The sequence below is a fragment of the Rhodotorula paludigena genome (genome assembly GCF_050403205.1).
Source record: "Rhodotorula paludigena JCM10292 DNA, Rt_paludigena_JCM10292v1_ctg38, whole genome shotgun sequence".
Taxonomy (NCBI): Eukaryota; Fungi; Basidiomycota; class Microbotryomycetes; order Sporidiobolales; family Sporidiobolaceae; genus Rhodotorula; species Rhodotorula paludigena.
In genome coordinates, this window is record NW_027481420.1 from 39393 (window position 1) to 51860 (window position 12468).

A 12468-nucleotide genomic window follows, 5' to 3' on the forward strand; every position below is an offset into this window, starting at 1 on the left:
TCCTCTTACTCGTCATCGTGCGAGAAATTGTTCGAGACCTTTGACCGCAGAAAGTCGCCGTAGATGACAGGCTTGATGGCTGAAGAAGGCGGAAGGCCCAGCTTCTCGCGTAGTTTGAGCGCAGATGGGAGAGGCTGCGCGCAGATGTGGCTCAGCATGACGTGACTGAGCGTGAAGTCAACTCGTGCTCACCTCGATGCGAGCGTTGAAAGACGGCTCGTAGAAGAACGGGATCGAGACGCGGTACGAAGGCGACTTGTGAACTACGCGGTGCAGCGTGGCCTTGTACAGCCCCGCAGAGTACACCTCGACCATTTCGCCAATGTTGACGACGAACGAGTCTGGGAGCGGGTCGGCATTGATCCAGTGGCCACGCTCGCCATTCTCGGTGGACGGGCCGGCCGGGTCGAGCAGGAACACCTGTAATGCGCCCTGTGTCGCATCGGCGTCAAGGAGGGTCCAGTTGCCGTAGTCTGTGTTCAAAGTCATGTCAGTACGTCCGCAAGCAGGGCAAAGACGCTGACTGACCTTTGTGTGCGCCGCAAGAGATTCCCTCTGCGTCTTCTGGCAGAGGCGGGTAGCCAATTGTCCGCATGACCCAGAACGGGTCGGCCACCCACTGCTTTATCGTCTGCCAGTCCCCAGCGTCGCTGTCAACATCGATGCCGAGGGCCATTGCCGTCGCCGCCATGAGAGCGAACCCCAGGATGTGCATCTTCTCGATCCAGCGTTCGAGAACAGGGCGGAAGGAAGATGGTTCGTCGGGCCACTGATTCGGGCCGTGCAGCAGCTTGTTGGCGTCCTCTTCGTCGGGTGGAAGGGGTTTGTACGCATCCCAGCCTACACAGAGGCGTGTCAATGGAGGTGTGTCAATGGACGGAAATGGGAAGCAGATGGACGTCGAACGCACCCTCGTGCCAATCTGCCTTGTACTGCGTGACGTTCTGGCCAATCTTCTGCCACCCGCGCGCGCCGTCGCCCTTCTTGATGCGCAGCTTGTCCTTCTCGTCGTCCGGGCGACCGAAGAACTGCCGTGCGACGTCGAGCGACTCGCGCATTTCGTCGGCAGAGACGATCGACTCGAAGCCGGTGATGAAGAAGAAGCCTGTGTTGGCGCAGGCGTCGTGCAGGCGAGCGGCCGTGTCCTTGCGAGCCTGGAGCGAGTCGGGAGAGGACGAGAGTGGACCCAGGAAGGGCGAGATGTCGATGACGGGGAGCGAGAGCGGGACGGGCATAGTGTCTTTGTGACGCTCCTGGCGCTGGCCGAGTGTTTCGGAATGTAGAGAAGAAGGATGAGCGAGGGCAAGAGGGACCGCCTCGACTTGGCGTCTGTCGTCGTCGCTCGCCCGCACCTGCAGAGCCAGAGTCGGGCTTGAGAAGAAGCCAGCGATGGCCACGGACCAGAACGACCTCGTGCAGCAGCTCACGCACCGCCTGACGCAGGTGCGCGCCCCCCGCCGCCTCATCAGCCGACCGGCCCCCACTTGGCCCGCGCGCGCTTGCACCAGCCCCAGGGGGCTAGCTGACTCGTAGGGTTGGACGACAACAGCTGCAGACCGAGAAGGACGCCCTCGAACAGGCCATCGAGGACCAGGGCGACGCCATCGCCCTCAAGCTCCGCCTCGCCCTCCTCGCCGTCGAGCGCCAGACGCCCCATCACCCGCAGACCCGCCCGCGCACCCGCTCCAAGTCGAGCGCGTCCCCCGCTTCCTCCCTCTCGACGTCGGCCTCGACCAGCTCGAGTACCTCGTTCCCCTCGTCCCCCTCGACCCACGTCTCTCCCGTTCTCGCTCCGCCGCCCGACCTCGCACCAGACGTCATCGCCGCCCTCCGCGAGAACCAGACTCTCCGCGTCCGTCTCGCCAACAGCGAGCGCGTCAACGCCGCCTATCAGCGCGAGCTCGCAGAACTGAGGCGCAGATGCGGCATCTCGATTGACGAGCTCGAAGAGCTCGACCTCGTCGGCAGCGGGGGCGCAGGGCCGAGCGGCAGCAGCGCAAGCGTGCGACGTCCGCGCTCCATCCCGCGTGGATCTAGCTCGGAGCGTGTCCTCCCGCCGACCAGCTCGATCCGCATTCCCGGCGCCGCAGCTTCCGTCTCTCCTCCTTCGGCACGCCTCTCGACAACATCGTTCCCGTTTTCTGCTACGAGCAACGGCGGCTCGAGTGCGAGGTTCGCCCCGCAGTCGTATGCCTCCTACTCGTCGAGCATCAACACGACTGCGACGACTCCCTCGTCGTCCTACCCGAACGCTCGCCCGCCCGCTCCCACACCAGCGACCGCCGCTGCCTTCTCCCCAGCCTCGTTCATCGCCGCCCCCGCCGCACGGCGCAACAGCCTGAACAACCTCGTCGCCACGCACTTTGCCGCCCCCTCGTCCTCGCCCTCGACACCCGTCCCGAGCGAGCAGCACTCGAGCACGGGCAGCACCAGCAACAGCAGCAGTGGCAACGTCGCTGTGAACGGCGGGACGGGCGCGGGCATGATCGACCTCGACGACCTGCTCAACCTCGCGCCCCCGCCGTTGCCCGGCTCGGCGGCCGGGCTCGGGCTGCAGAGCGGCGGCAGCGGGCGCGCGAGGCGGCGCTCGACGACAAGCTCGTCGTCTGCCTCTGGGTCGGGGTCGAACCTCGTCGAGGGGGGAGGCGCACCGCCTGCGCCGCCGCCGGATCCGCTCGTCGCGGCCATCACGAGGTCACTGGCCAAGCTCGCGGCGGCGGGACGAGGCGTGCGCGAGAGCGAGGCAGATGAAGACGTAGACGACGACGACGACGACGACGAGCGCTCGTCCGAGACGTCGCGGGACGACGAGATTGCGCCGCGGCGCGGGCTCGCGGGCGACGAGGACGACGACGAGGGCGAGGACACGCCGCTGAGCATATCGCCTGGGAGCAGGAGCGGGAGCTTGAGCAGGCGGGTGAGCGCGCGGTTGACGGGGTGAATGCCGGTGCTAAATTGTACGATGCGCTCTTCGTGCATGATGCTCTTTGTGCCCTACAACCGCCCCTTTGCCTTGCCCATCCAGTGCACCTGCTTGCTTCGCTTCTGTCATGCAGCCAAACTTCTGCCCATTTCCCCTCGCTGCAACGCTTCATGACCTTGTCCCCTGCGGCGCTCTCGGAGTCGGCGGTCTCGGCGGCCTCGGCGGCGGCGGACCGCGATTCGTTGTGCCATGTTCCTGAGCGTACCGCTCCTCCAGCTGTGCACCGATTGCGCGCTGTCTGGCGCGCTCCCGCTGTGCCGCATCGCGAAGCTCTTGCCCCTTCTGCTGATGGCGATCCCTTTCGGCGTCTGCTCGCTGAGGTTGCCGACTCACGCCCGTTGGATCCGTGGCCCCTTTGCGCAGAGAATGCAGGGTGTGAGGATGGGTGCCATTACGCTGGACCGGGACGAAGGGCGAGGCGGTGCTGCTGCTTGTCGAGCTGGACGAGGTGGGTCGGCGGCGATGCATACCTCCGCGTTGTGCGCACGCTGCAAGTGGGTGAACCTGGAGGCGACAATGCGTTGCCAATGCAGGTGTTGGGAACGAAGGAAAACAAGCTTCACACCAGACGGACGGACTTTGGTCGAGCTTCGGTCCGGGAGGCGGTGCATGACGGACGCGGAATCCGACTTTGCTTTCAGAAAACAATCATGAAGTACCAACTTCATAGCTGCGGAGATGAACAGACACAACCTGACCACAGCTGGATGCAACAAGGTGTAGCCGCAGCCTCCTCTCCAACGGAGCAGGGCGTGCGGGCGGGCAACTCAAGCATTTGCTTGCACACCGGCCCACGTCTCCCTGCAAGAGTGACAGGAGCATCTCTGCGTACGTGTGTTGGTTGTGTCGGTAATGAAAGACTGTATTCAGGATCAGTGAACGGCGCGACCTTCTCAAGGCGGATCTGGCATATAGAAAGCTTGACAGCTTCCTGCAGAGCTAGCGTTGGTGGGCTCTGGGGTTGCTTCCAAGTCACATTGCTCAAACCAGGGAGAGGAACAATGCACAATGCAGAGGGCCAGCAACTTGATGCGCGTGCAGAATGCTTCACGGCCAATGTCGTATCTGCGGCAAAGAGGGTGAGCTCGACTAGATGGCAGCCAGCAACAAAGACGCACCTCAATAAGTGTTGCGCCGCAGACGAGGCCGGTACGCGTCCCCGCCCTGCTGCTGCTCGCGCGTCCGCAACTCTTCCCTGAGCTCCGCCAGTCGCGCTTCGATCTGCGCGGCGCGGCGCTCCCGTGCTTCCTCCGCTTCAGCTGCACGGATCGCAGCCAGCTGCTGGAGAAATGCGTTGTTGCCGCCGGAGGAAGCGGTGTGGCGGTGCACGGGCTCGCGGCCGAGTGCGCGGTAGTCGTGCGAGATTGGTGAAGCGTTGCGGGATAGGGGAGCAAACGGCGATGCTGGAGTGTTGCGCGCCATCTAGCTGGCAACTTGATCCTTGACAAGGCAGCTACAAGTTAAGAGACGTTAGGCTGGAAGCTGGAGAGACAGGAGTGGAGCGGAAGATCCGAGAGCCCTGTCCAAAAGGACGCCGAGCGCCGAGAGATGCAGCTGTCTCGCTCCGAGAGCCGGATCGAAGCGGCATCGAAGCGAGAGCGCGCAGTGCGTTTGGCGACGGAAGGCGAGTGAGCAGAAGGCGCCGACAGCGAAGCAATTATTCCCCTCGTAAGCGGGATCCAGCTGCAGTCTGCATGCGAGAAGCCGAAATCAGTCAGCATGCACAGCGACCGAGAAGGCGAGCTGGTGTCACGCAGAGAGGGCACGAGACTCACCTCTCCCACGAGTTCCCGTCAGATTTGCAGCTACCGCCCCCTCCTCGCCTCCCTTTCCCGCTCCTCCCGCGCCTCCTCCTCCTCCTCCTCATTTTGCCGACGCGCACGGCGCTCCGCCCGCTCCCGCTCCAGCCGCTCCAGCAGCTCCTCTCCTCGCCTCGAGCGCCGCCTGAACTCGTCCTCCTGGCGCTGCAGCTCCTCTTCCGCCGCCCGGGCAATCTGCTGCAATCGGTCTTGCTCGTCGTGCGCGCTACGGCCGTCGGGCGGAGGCGCGTGGTTCTTGCCGAGGCTGAGAGCGGCACGAGAAGAGGCGCTGGGGGCGAGGTGGGCGTTGCGTGGCTGCGGGGCGTAGGGGGATGGCGCGCCACGGGGCATGACTTGCAGCGCAGCTGCTGAGGTGCCCGAGGGAGTGAAAGCGGAGTGTACGGGAGAGAGCAGCGTCGGGCAGTGCTGTGCGCAGCTGAGCGGAAGGTCCGGTCGACGGCGGCCAGGAGGCCGGCAGTCGAGAGCAGCGAGCGGGAGGAAAAGGCGCACGTGGATATGCACAGTAAAGCAAGCACGTAGGAGGCGCAGCGAACAGCCAGCAGGAAATCGAAGAAGCCAGCGGGAGATCCAGTTGAAACTGCTGTCGTTTTTGCACACACGCTCGACCAAACCCACCGTTCGAACCGCCCATTCCGTAAAGTACTTGGAGATCGATTGTAGACAGAGGCACAGGCGAGATGCGCTCACAACGCCGCACGCTTTAGACGGCCTGCGCGAGGCGAGGGTCAGTCCTTCCGTCTCGCCTCCTTCACGGCGCGGGATCGGTCGCGACGTACGTGGCCCGAGATGAAGAAGGTCTTGTCGATGCTCGCGTCGATGGGCGCGGCGGGCTGGCGCGAGTCGGCCGGGACCGACTCGGTCGAGGCCGTCAGGCCGGGCGTGCCCTGCTGGGTCGTGTTCGAGCTGTCGACAACGGTGCACGGTCAGTCGCGAGAGCGCGGGGAGACAGCGAGTGGAAAGGGAGAGCGCACATGTCGATCTTGCCCTTGTCGGCCTGGCCGCTGATGAGGCGGCGCCACGCCTCGTTGCACTCGTGCACGATCTCGGTCGCGTACTTCTTGTTCTTGGCCTCGCCACTGAATGCAAACTGGTTCTCCGGCTTGCCGTCAGGGATCTGTTTTTGTTTTTGGGGGAGAAAGATGGAGGAAGGAGGGAAGGAACCAAGGGCGGGAGGGCGCGGAAGGAGGCAAGGGCCGATTTCGTCAGTCTCGGCGCTACAGACGCCACAACCGCACGCAGGCAGTGTCATACGCACCTTGTAGATGCGGAACCACTCGTTGGTCGCACGGATGAGGCCAGGCATGTGGCGCTCGACGTCCTCGATGTCGTTGAGCTTGGCGGCGAGGGGGTCGTTGACGTCGATGACGATGACCTTCCAGTCGGTCTCGCCCTCGTCGAGGAGGGCCATGATGCCGAGGACCTTGACCTGCTTGACCTGGCCGACGTGGCCGATGGTCTCGCCAATCTCGCACACGTCGAGGGGGTCGTTGTCGCCGACGGCCTTGGTCTCGGGGTGCGTCGCCGACGGGTCCTCCCACGTCTGCGGGAAGGCACTGTGTGGGGAAAGAGCCCTGCGGTCAGTATGCGGCGCGTGGAAGACGAGGAGGGACTCCGGAGGAGGAGGAGGACGAGGCGGCGACGGACCCGTAGTTCCAGATGTAGCCCTTGTGCGGGAAGCAGTTGCGGACAAAGCGGAGCTTGCCCTTCTTGGTGTCCTGGAGGATGGGGTTGAACTGGTCCTCCTTGGAGATCTCGAGCTTGGCGTTGGACCAGCGCGGGATCTCGACAATCATGTTGAGGATGGTCTTGTCCTCGTTGGCAAAGAGGGGGACATCGTGGAAGGGCGAGACGACCTTGCCGTTCTGCTCGAGGAAGACGCGGTACTCTGCGCGGGGTTTGGCGAGTGGGTGAGCGAGCGAGCACGTCAACGGGAGAGGGAAAGCCAAGTCGGCGATGCGAGCCTCTTTGACGATTCTGTCCGGATAGAAAGAGTCAAGCAGGTTGTGTGAACGTACCGAGGGTGTTGGCGGCGCCGATCTGGCCTGTGGGAGGCGGGAGGAATTGCAGAGGGTGGGAGGGGGACGAGGGACGGGGGTGAGCGGGGTGCACGCGGGTTGCGGACAGAGGGCGGGGGCACTCACGGGTGGAGAACTGGGCGCTCATGGCAGCGACGGAGCGGAAGCGCGGAGCAGCTCTGGAGAGGAGCGACGCCAGCGTGTGCAGCGGCGGGCGGAGGGGCTCAGAGCGCGCAGCGAGCGAGCGCGCACTCGGCACTCGCCGCCGCCCGCGCCTCGCTCGCGTCGCCGGCAACCAGGCACGCGCTGTGCCCGCCAGCCCCCGCTAGCGTCTGCGAAGGAGGACGCAGTACTGCTGCTGCTTCTACTGCAGACACCCACTCGACCCCGCCCCCTCTCGTCTATCGCCCCCTCCACCAACCCTCCGCTACCCCGTCCACCCCGGCACCCGCCCTCCTGCCCGCCATGGAGGCGCAGAAGACCAATCTCAACGTCCGCGATGCCCTCACGTGCGCGCACTCGTGCCCCTCGCCCACCTCGACTCGAGCGACGCTGACCCGCCGCGACCTCGCTCGCACCATGCAGCTACCTCGACCGCGTCAAGATGACCTTCGCAGACCAGACCGAGGGTGCGCCTCTCCACTGCGCACTTGTAACCACAAAGACGCCTGACTGACCCGCACTCGCCGCCCAGTCTACGATCGCTTCCTGACGTGCGTCGTCGGAACCCGCCTGGCTCGAACCGCACTCGACAACGGGCGAGGGGACAGCTCCCACTGACACAGCCATGCTCGCACAGAATCATGAAGGACTTCAAGTCGCAGGGCATCGACACGCCGGGCGTGATTGACCGCGTGCGTACCGCGCTCTGCGTCCTCGTCGGCAGCATGCGCCTCACCGCATGCCCGACTCTTCGGCGCCCGACGGTGTACTCACAGCTCCCTTTGCACAGGTCTCGACCCTCTTTCGCGGCCACCCTGCCTTGATCCAGGGCTTCAACACCTTCCTCCCGCCCGGCTACCGCATCGAATGCACAGTCGCCCCGAACGGCGCGGGCGATGCCGGCAGCGGCACGACCATCACGGTGACGACGCCCATGGGCATGACGACCCGCACGCAGGTCAGCGGCGAAGCGGCCGACAAGCAGCAGCAGCCGCAGCAGCAGCCGCAGGCGGGCGAGGGCGCCGCCGGCAAGCTCAAGGCCGAGATGCCCACTGCGTCGCAGCAGCAGCAGCAATTGCAGCAGCAGGCGCAGTCGGCACCGGTCGCGACGACGCCGGGCGCGGCCAACCTCCTCTCGAACCAGATGGCGCCGGCTGCTGCGAACGCTCCCGCCGATGTTGCGCAGCAACAGCAGGCCGCTCAGCAGCAGCAGCAGCAGCAACAGCAGCAAGCTGGGCAGGCCGGGCAGCAGGCGCGCCCGCCGATGGAGTTCAACCACGCGATTAACTATGTCAACAAGATCAAGAACCGCTTTATCCGCGAGCCCGACACGTACAAGGCGTTCCTCGAGATCTTGCAGACGTACCAGAAGGAGGGACGCGCGATCCAGGATGTGCGTTTGGAGGAGATTCTCGGTTCGATCGTCTCGAAGTCGGACGAGCAGAGGGGACTAATCCGTCCACGTCCACGCCCGCAGGTCTATGCCCAGGTCACGACCCTGTTCCATACTGCGCCCGATCTCCTCGACGAATTCAAGCAGTTCCTGCCAGACACCTCGGCCGAGGGGCAGCAGGCCGCTGCCGCTGCGTCCGCCGCACCCGCCGCTCGCGGCGCCGCCGCCAAGCGCGCCGCCCCAGGCCAGGCGGTCGGCGGCAAGGACGCCGCGCCTGCGAAGCGCGCCAAGACGGGCGCAGCGGCCGGACCCGCCGCGGGCAAGGTCGAGGGCCCGGGGCGCGGCAAGGGCAAGCGCAAGGCCGACCTCGGCTCGCCGCTCGTCGGCGGCGCCGGCAAGGGTAAGGGCGCGAGTCCTGCCGAGGCGCACGCCATGTACCACCAGCACTCGGAGTCGCCCGACCCGCATGCGCATCATGCTGCGCACCACGCGCAGGCGCAGGCGGCGGCGGCGTACTACTATGGCGGCGTCGCGCCTCCTTCGGCTGCGGCCGCGTACGGCGCCGCTGCTGCGTCCTCCGTGCCGGCTGGTCCCGCCCCCATCTACGCCTACGAGCCGCCCGCGCCGCCTCCGCCGCCGCAGCCGCTCCTCGCGCCCAAGGCGGTCCCGTCGCAGCCCGACCTGGCCTTCTTCACGCGCGTCAAGGCGCACTGCAAGGACGCGGCGACGTACCACGAGTTCCTCAAGCTCGTCAACCTCTTTACGCAAGAGCTGATCGACCTGACGGCGCTCGTCGCGCGCGCGTGGATGTTTCTCCACCAGGACGACGCGCTCTGGGCCGAGTTCCGCGACATGGTCGGGTGGACTCGCGCCGACCCCGTCTCGAGCGACGGCGGCGTCCTCGGCGACCCGGGCAAGCGCGTCGAGCTCGACGCGCGCGGCCGCCGCGTTGTCGAGAACGTGCCGCGCCTCGACGGCGAGCGCTGGCGCAAGGCGCGCGGCGACGCCGGAAAGGGCTGGGAGACGTACGGTCCGAGCTACCGCCGCTTGCCCGCCGAGGAGATCAGCCTCAACTGCTCGGGCCGCGACGCCCTCTGCTGGGAGGTGCTCAACGACGAGTGGGGTGCGTCTCTCCCTTCTTGTTCCGTAGCGTTCCAACTCGCAAGCGTGCTGATCGAGGGTTGAGTCACGCGCAGTCTCGCAGCCTTCGTGGGCGTCCGACGAGGGTTTCGTGGCGCAGCGCAAGAACCCGTACGAGGAGGCGCTGCACCGCTCCGAGGAGGAGCGGCACGAGTACGACTACTACATCGAGGCCAACCTGCGCACGATCGCGCTCCTCGAGCCGATCGCGACGCGCATCGCCCTGATGGAGCCCGAGGAGCGCGCGTCGTTCCGCCTCAAGCCCGGCCTCGGCAACCAGAGCAAGTCGATCTACCAGCGCGTGCTCAAGAAGATTTACGGCAAGGAGCAGGGGCTCGAGGTCATCCAGGCGCTCCACGAGAACCCCTGCGTCGCCGTGCCCATCGTCCTTGCGCGCCTCAAGCAGAAGGACGAGGAGTGGAAGCGTGCGCTGCGCGAGTGGAACCGTGTCTGGCGCGAGTCGGTGCGTCCCATGCGTCTGCTCAGCTGATTCGGATCCCGCGCTTGCTGGCGTAAGCTGATGAAAGGCGACGTTCACCACGCACAGGACGCCAAGAATTTTCTCAAGGCGCTCGACCACCAGGCCATCTCGCTCAAGGCTAACGACAAGCGCTTCCTCAACACCAAGGCGCTCGTCTCCGAGATCGAGTCGCTCAAGCGCGAGCAGAACCAGCGCTCGTACGGCTCGCCGTCGCACCCGCAGCCGGGCCAGTACCAGCTCGCGTACTCGGTCCAGAATCGCGCCGCCTTCTTCGACGCCATCAAGCTCATCCTCTCGTTCCTCGACCGCACCTACGTCGTCTCGTTTGCCGACAAGCCCAAGGTCGACGCCTTCCTGCACGAGTTTTTCGCCCTCGTCTTCGCCGTCCCGCAGTCCGAAGTCGCTGCCGAGACCAACTTCCTCACGCCCGAGGACGACGACGCCGCGTCCAACGCAGACGGCGCGAGCGAGGCCGGCACGACTAACGGTGCCAACGGCGGGATCAACGGCGCCGCGCTCGACGAGGCGATCGAGGCGGCACTAGCAGCCGGGTCGAGCTCGTCTATCGGCGCGACCGGCAGCCGCAAGGGCAAGAAGGGCGGCGATTTGCGCAAGAAGGCCCTCCGCAAGACGGTCGGGCCGGGCGGAGCAGGTGCCGACGGCGCGGCGAGCGGCGGGCCGGGCTCGGGGCGCGGGAGGAAGCGCACGGCTGCTGGAGGCGCGGGAGGCGGGTCGGCCACGAGCTCGCGGGCTGGCTCACCCGCGCTGTCGGCGAGTGCCGGGCCGGGCGATACAGACAGCGTGATGGCCGAGGCGTCTGGGCTCGACGAGGCGGGCTCGACGGCCGCGGCGAGTCGTGAGGGCTCGCCTGTCGCTGCAGCCACGAGCGCAGAGGGCACCGCCACGCCTGCTGGACCCGACGAGGACGGCATGCCCGAGGTCATTGTCCCCGTCGAGCACAAGCCCGTCAAGCTCGACCGCCGCCGCGCCTGGAATGTCTTCGGCAACTCGACGCTCTACTGCATGCTGCGATTGTTCCAGGTCCTGCAGAGCCGCCTCGCGCAGCTCCGCACGTCGGCCGCCGTCCTTGCGCGCCCGCCGACCCCGCAGCCCATCACGCCCTCGCACGTCCCGACGCTGTCGATGTCGCTCTCGTACGCGCCACACAGCAGCGCAGGATGGACCGAGTCGGCTGAGCACTACTACAACCGCGCGCTCGGCATTTGCGAGAAGCTCTTTGACGGCGACATTGACCAGCCGACGTTCGAGGATGGGATCCGCCGGATCATGGCGACGCAAGGATACGTGCTCTTCACCGTCGACAAGATTCTCGCGAGTATCCTGAAGCTGGTTCGTCTGCGCTCTTTCGTCTTACCGCTAGCAGCGCCTGACCCTGCTTTCATCGCAGTCCTTGATCGCCGTCACGGACAACAAGACGCGCGAGTTCGTCAACCTCCTCCGCGAAGACCGCGCGCACCCCGACCGCGCCACGGCGGCACAGCAGATCGCGTACCGCAGCAGCGCCGAGGCGCTCCTCGGCAACGACGAGAACTTCTACCGCATGGAGTGGACGCCCTCGGTCACTGCGGCCGAGTCGCCCGACGGGTTGACGCCGATCACCGGTCGCCTCGCGTTCCAGCTCATGAGCAAGGACGTTGTCGGTGCGGAGGACCTTCCCGCCGCCGAGCGCCAGTGGGCCGCCTACGTCGCTGCATATGTCAAGCTCGACCGCACGCCCAACCTCCCCGTCGAGCCCAAGATCCCGTATCTCCCGCGTAACCTGCGGCAGCTCGGCATCCCTCCCCCGCCGCGGGACCAGGCGGCGGCCGTGCGCCCCAAGCTCCCCGACGGCCTGCTCGTCGTCTCTGCGCTGCAGAGCAAGATCTGCCTCCGCAGCTACAAGATGTTCTTCTGCGCCGACACCGAGGACCTGCTTTTCCGCCGCGTGCAGGCGACGAGCGCACGCCCGAGCCCCGAGATGCGCGAGAAGCGCGCGACGCGCGTCGAGCGCTGGCTCGTCAAGCGGCGCAAGGAGGTCGAGGCGAGGGCAATCGCAGCCGAGACGGCTGACGACAAGCCTGTGGCCGTTGAGGAGGAGGAGAAGAAGTCCGAGGGTGCCGTTGGTGCGGATAAGATGGAGGTCGAGGACGCGAAGAAGCAGGACGACGCGTCGGCGTCTGGCGAGAAGGTTGAATCCGACAAGAAGGACGAGACGCCGACGGCCTCTGCGGACCCTGCTGCGGAGGCGGGCAAGACGTATGCGCCGAGTGGGGATGTCGAGATGAAGGCGTGAGGGAGTGGTTGTCTCGTCGTGTTCTTGCTGTTTCCTCGTTGTCCCTTACCTCGTGTGTGTAACTCCTAGATATGGGCTTACGTCGTCAAGAGCACAAAGGATTCATTCGCGCGAATTGAGCATGCGGAAGAGGAGCTACAACAACGGGAATAGGGAGACGAAGCCACGAAAGGAAGAATAA

General features: G+C 65.9%; 4 protein-coding genes across 4 annotated transcripts; 2 read left to right on the forward strand and 2 right to left on the reverse strand.

The window, feature by feature from the left end:
• Positions 1–5: 5 nt before the first annotated feature.
• Positions 6–1235, reverse strand: JCM10292_002877 (uncharacterized protein; the record flags this gene model as incomplete). The annotated part of the gene is made up of 4 exons (XM_076650614.1): positions 6–134; positions 193–473; positions 529–840; positions 911–1235. 4 exons carry the CDS (start codon positions 1233–1235, stop codon positions 6–8), a joined length of 1047 nt encoding a protein of 348 aa, XP_076503800.1.
• Positions 1236–1389: 154 nt separating this feature from the next.
• On the forward strand, positions 1390–2941 carry JCM10292_002878 (uncharacterized protein; the record flags this gene model as incomplete). The annotated part of the gene is made up of 2 exons (XM_076650615.1): positions 1390–1443; positions 1550–2941. 2 exons carry the CDS (start codon positions 1390–1392, stop codon positions 2939–2941), a joined length of 1446 nt encoding a protein of 481 aa, XP_076503801.1.
• A 2562-nt stretch (positions 2942–5503) lies between these two features.
• On the reverse strand, positions 5504–6966 carry IPP1 (inorganic diphosphatase IPP1; the record flags this gene model as incomplete). The annotated part of the gene is made up of 7 exons (XM_076650616.1): positions 5504–5512; positions 5580–5706; positions 5775–5917; positions 6059–6356; positions 6448–6688; positions 6819–6845; positions 6945–6966. The coding sequence occupies 7 exons, from the start codon at positions 6964–6966 to the stop codon at positions 5504–5506; spliced, it is 867 nt and encodes a 288-aa protein (XP_076503802.1).
• A 317-nt stretch (positions 6967–7283) lies between these two features.
• JCM10292_002880 (uncharacterized protein) lies at positions 7284–12287 on the forward strand (the record flags this gene model as incomplete). The annotated part of the gene is made up of 9 exons (XM_076650617.1): positions 7284–7327; positions 7404–7447; positions 7513–7531; positions 7618–7672; positions 7771–8373; positions 8458–9496; positions 9570–9976; positions 10061–11344; positions 11403–12287. The coding sequence occupies 9 exons, from the start codon at positions 7284–7286 to the stop codon at positions 12285–12287; spliced, it is 4380 nt and encodes a 1459-aa protein (XP_076503803.1).
• Between the last annotated feature and the right edge of the window lie 181 nt (positions 12288–12468).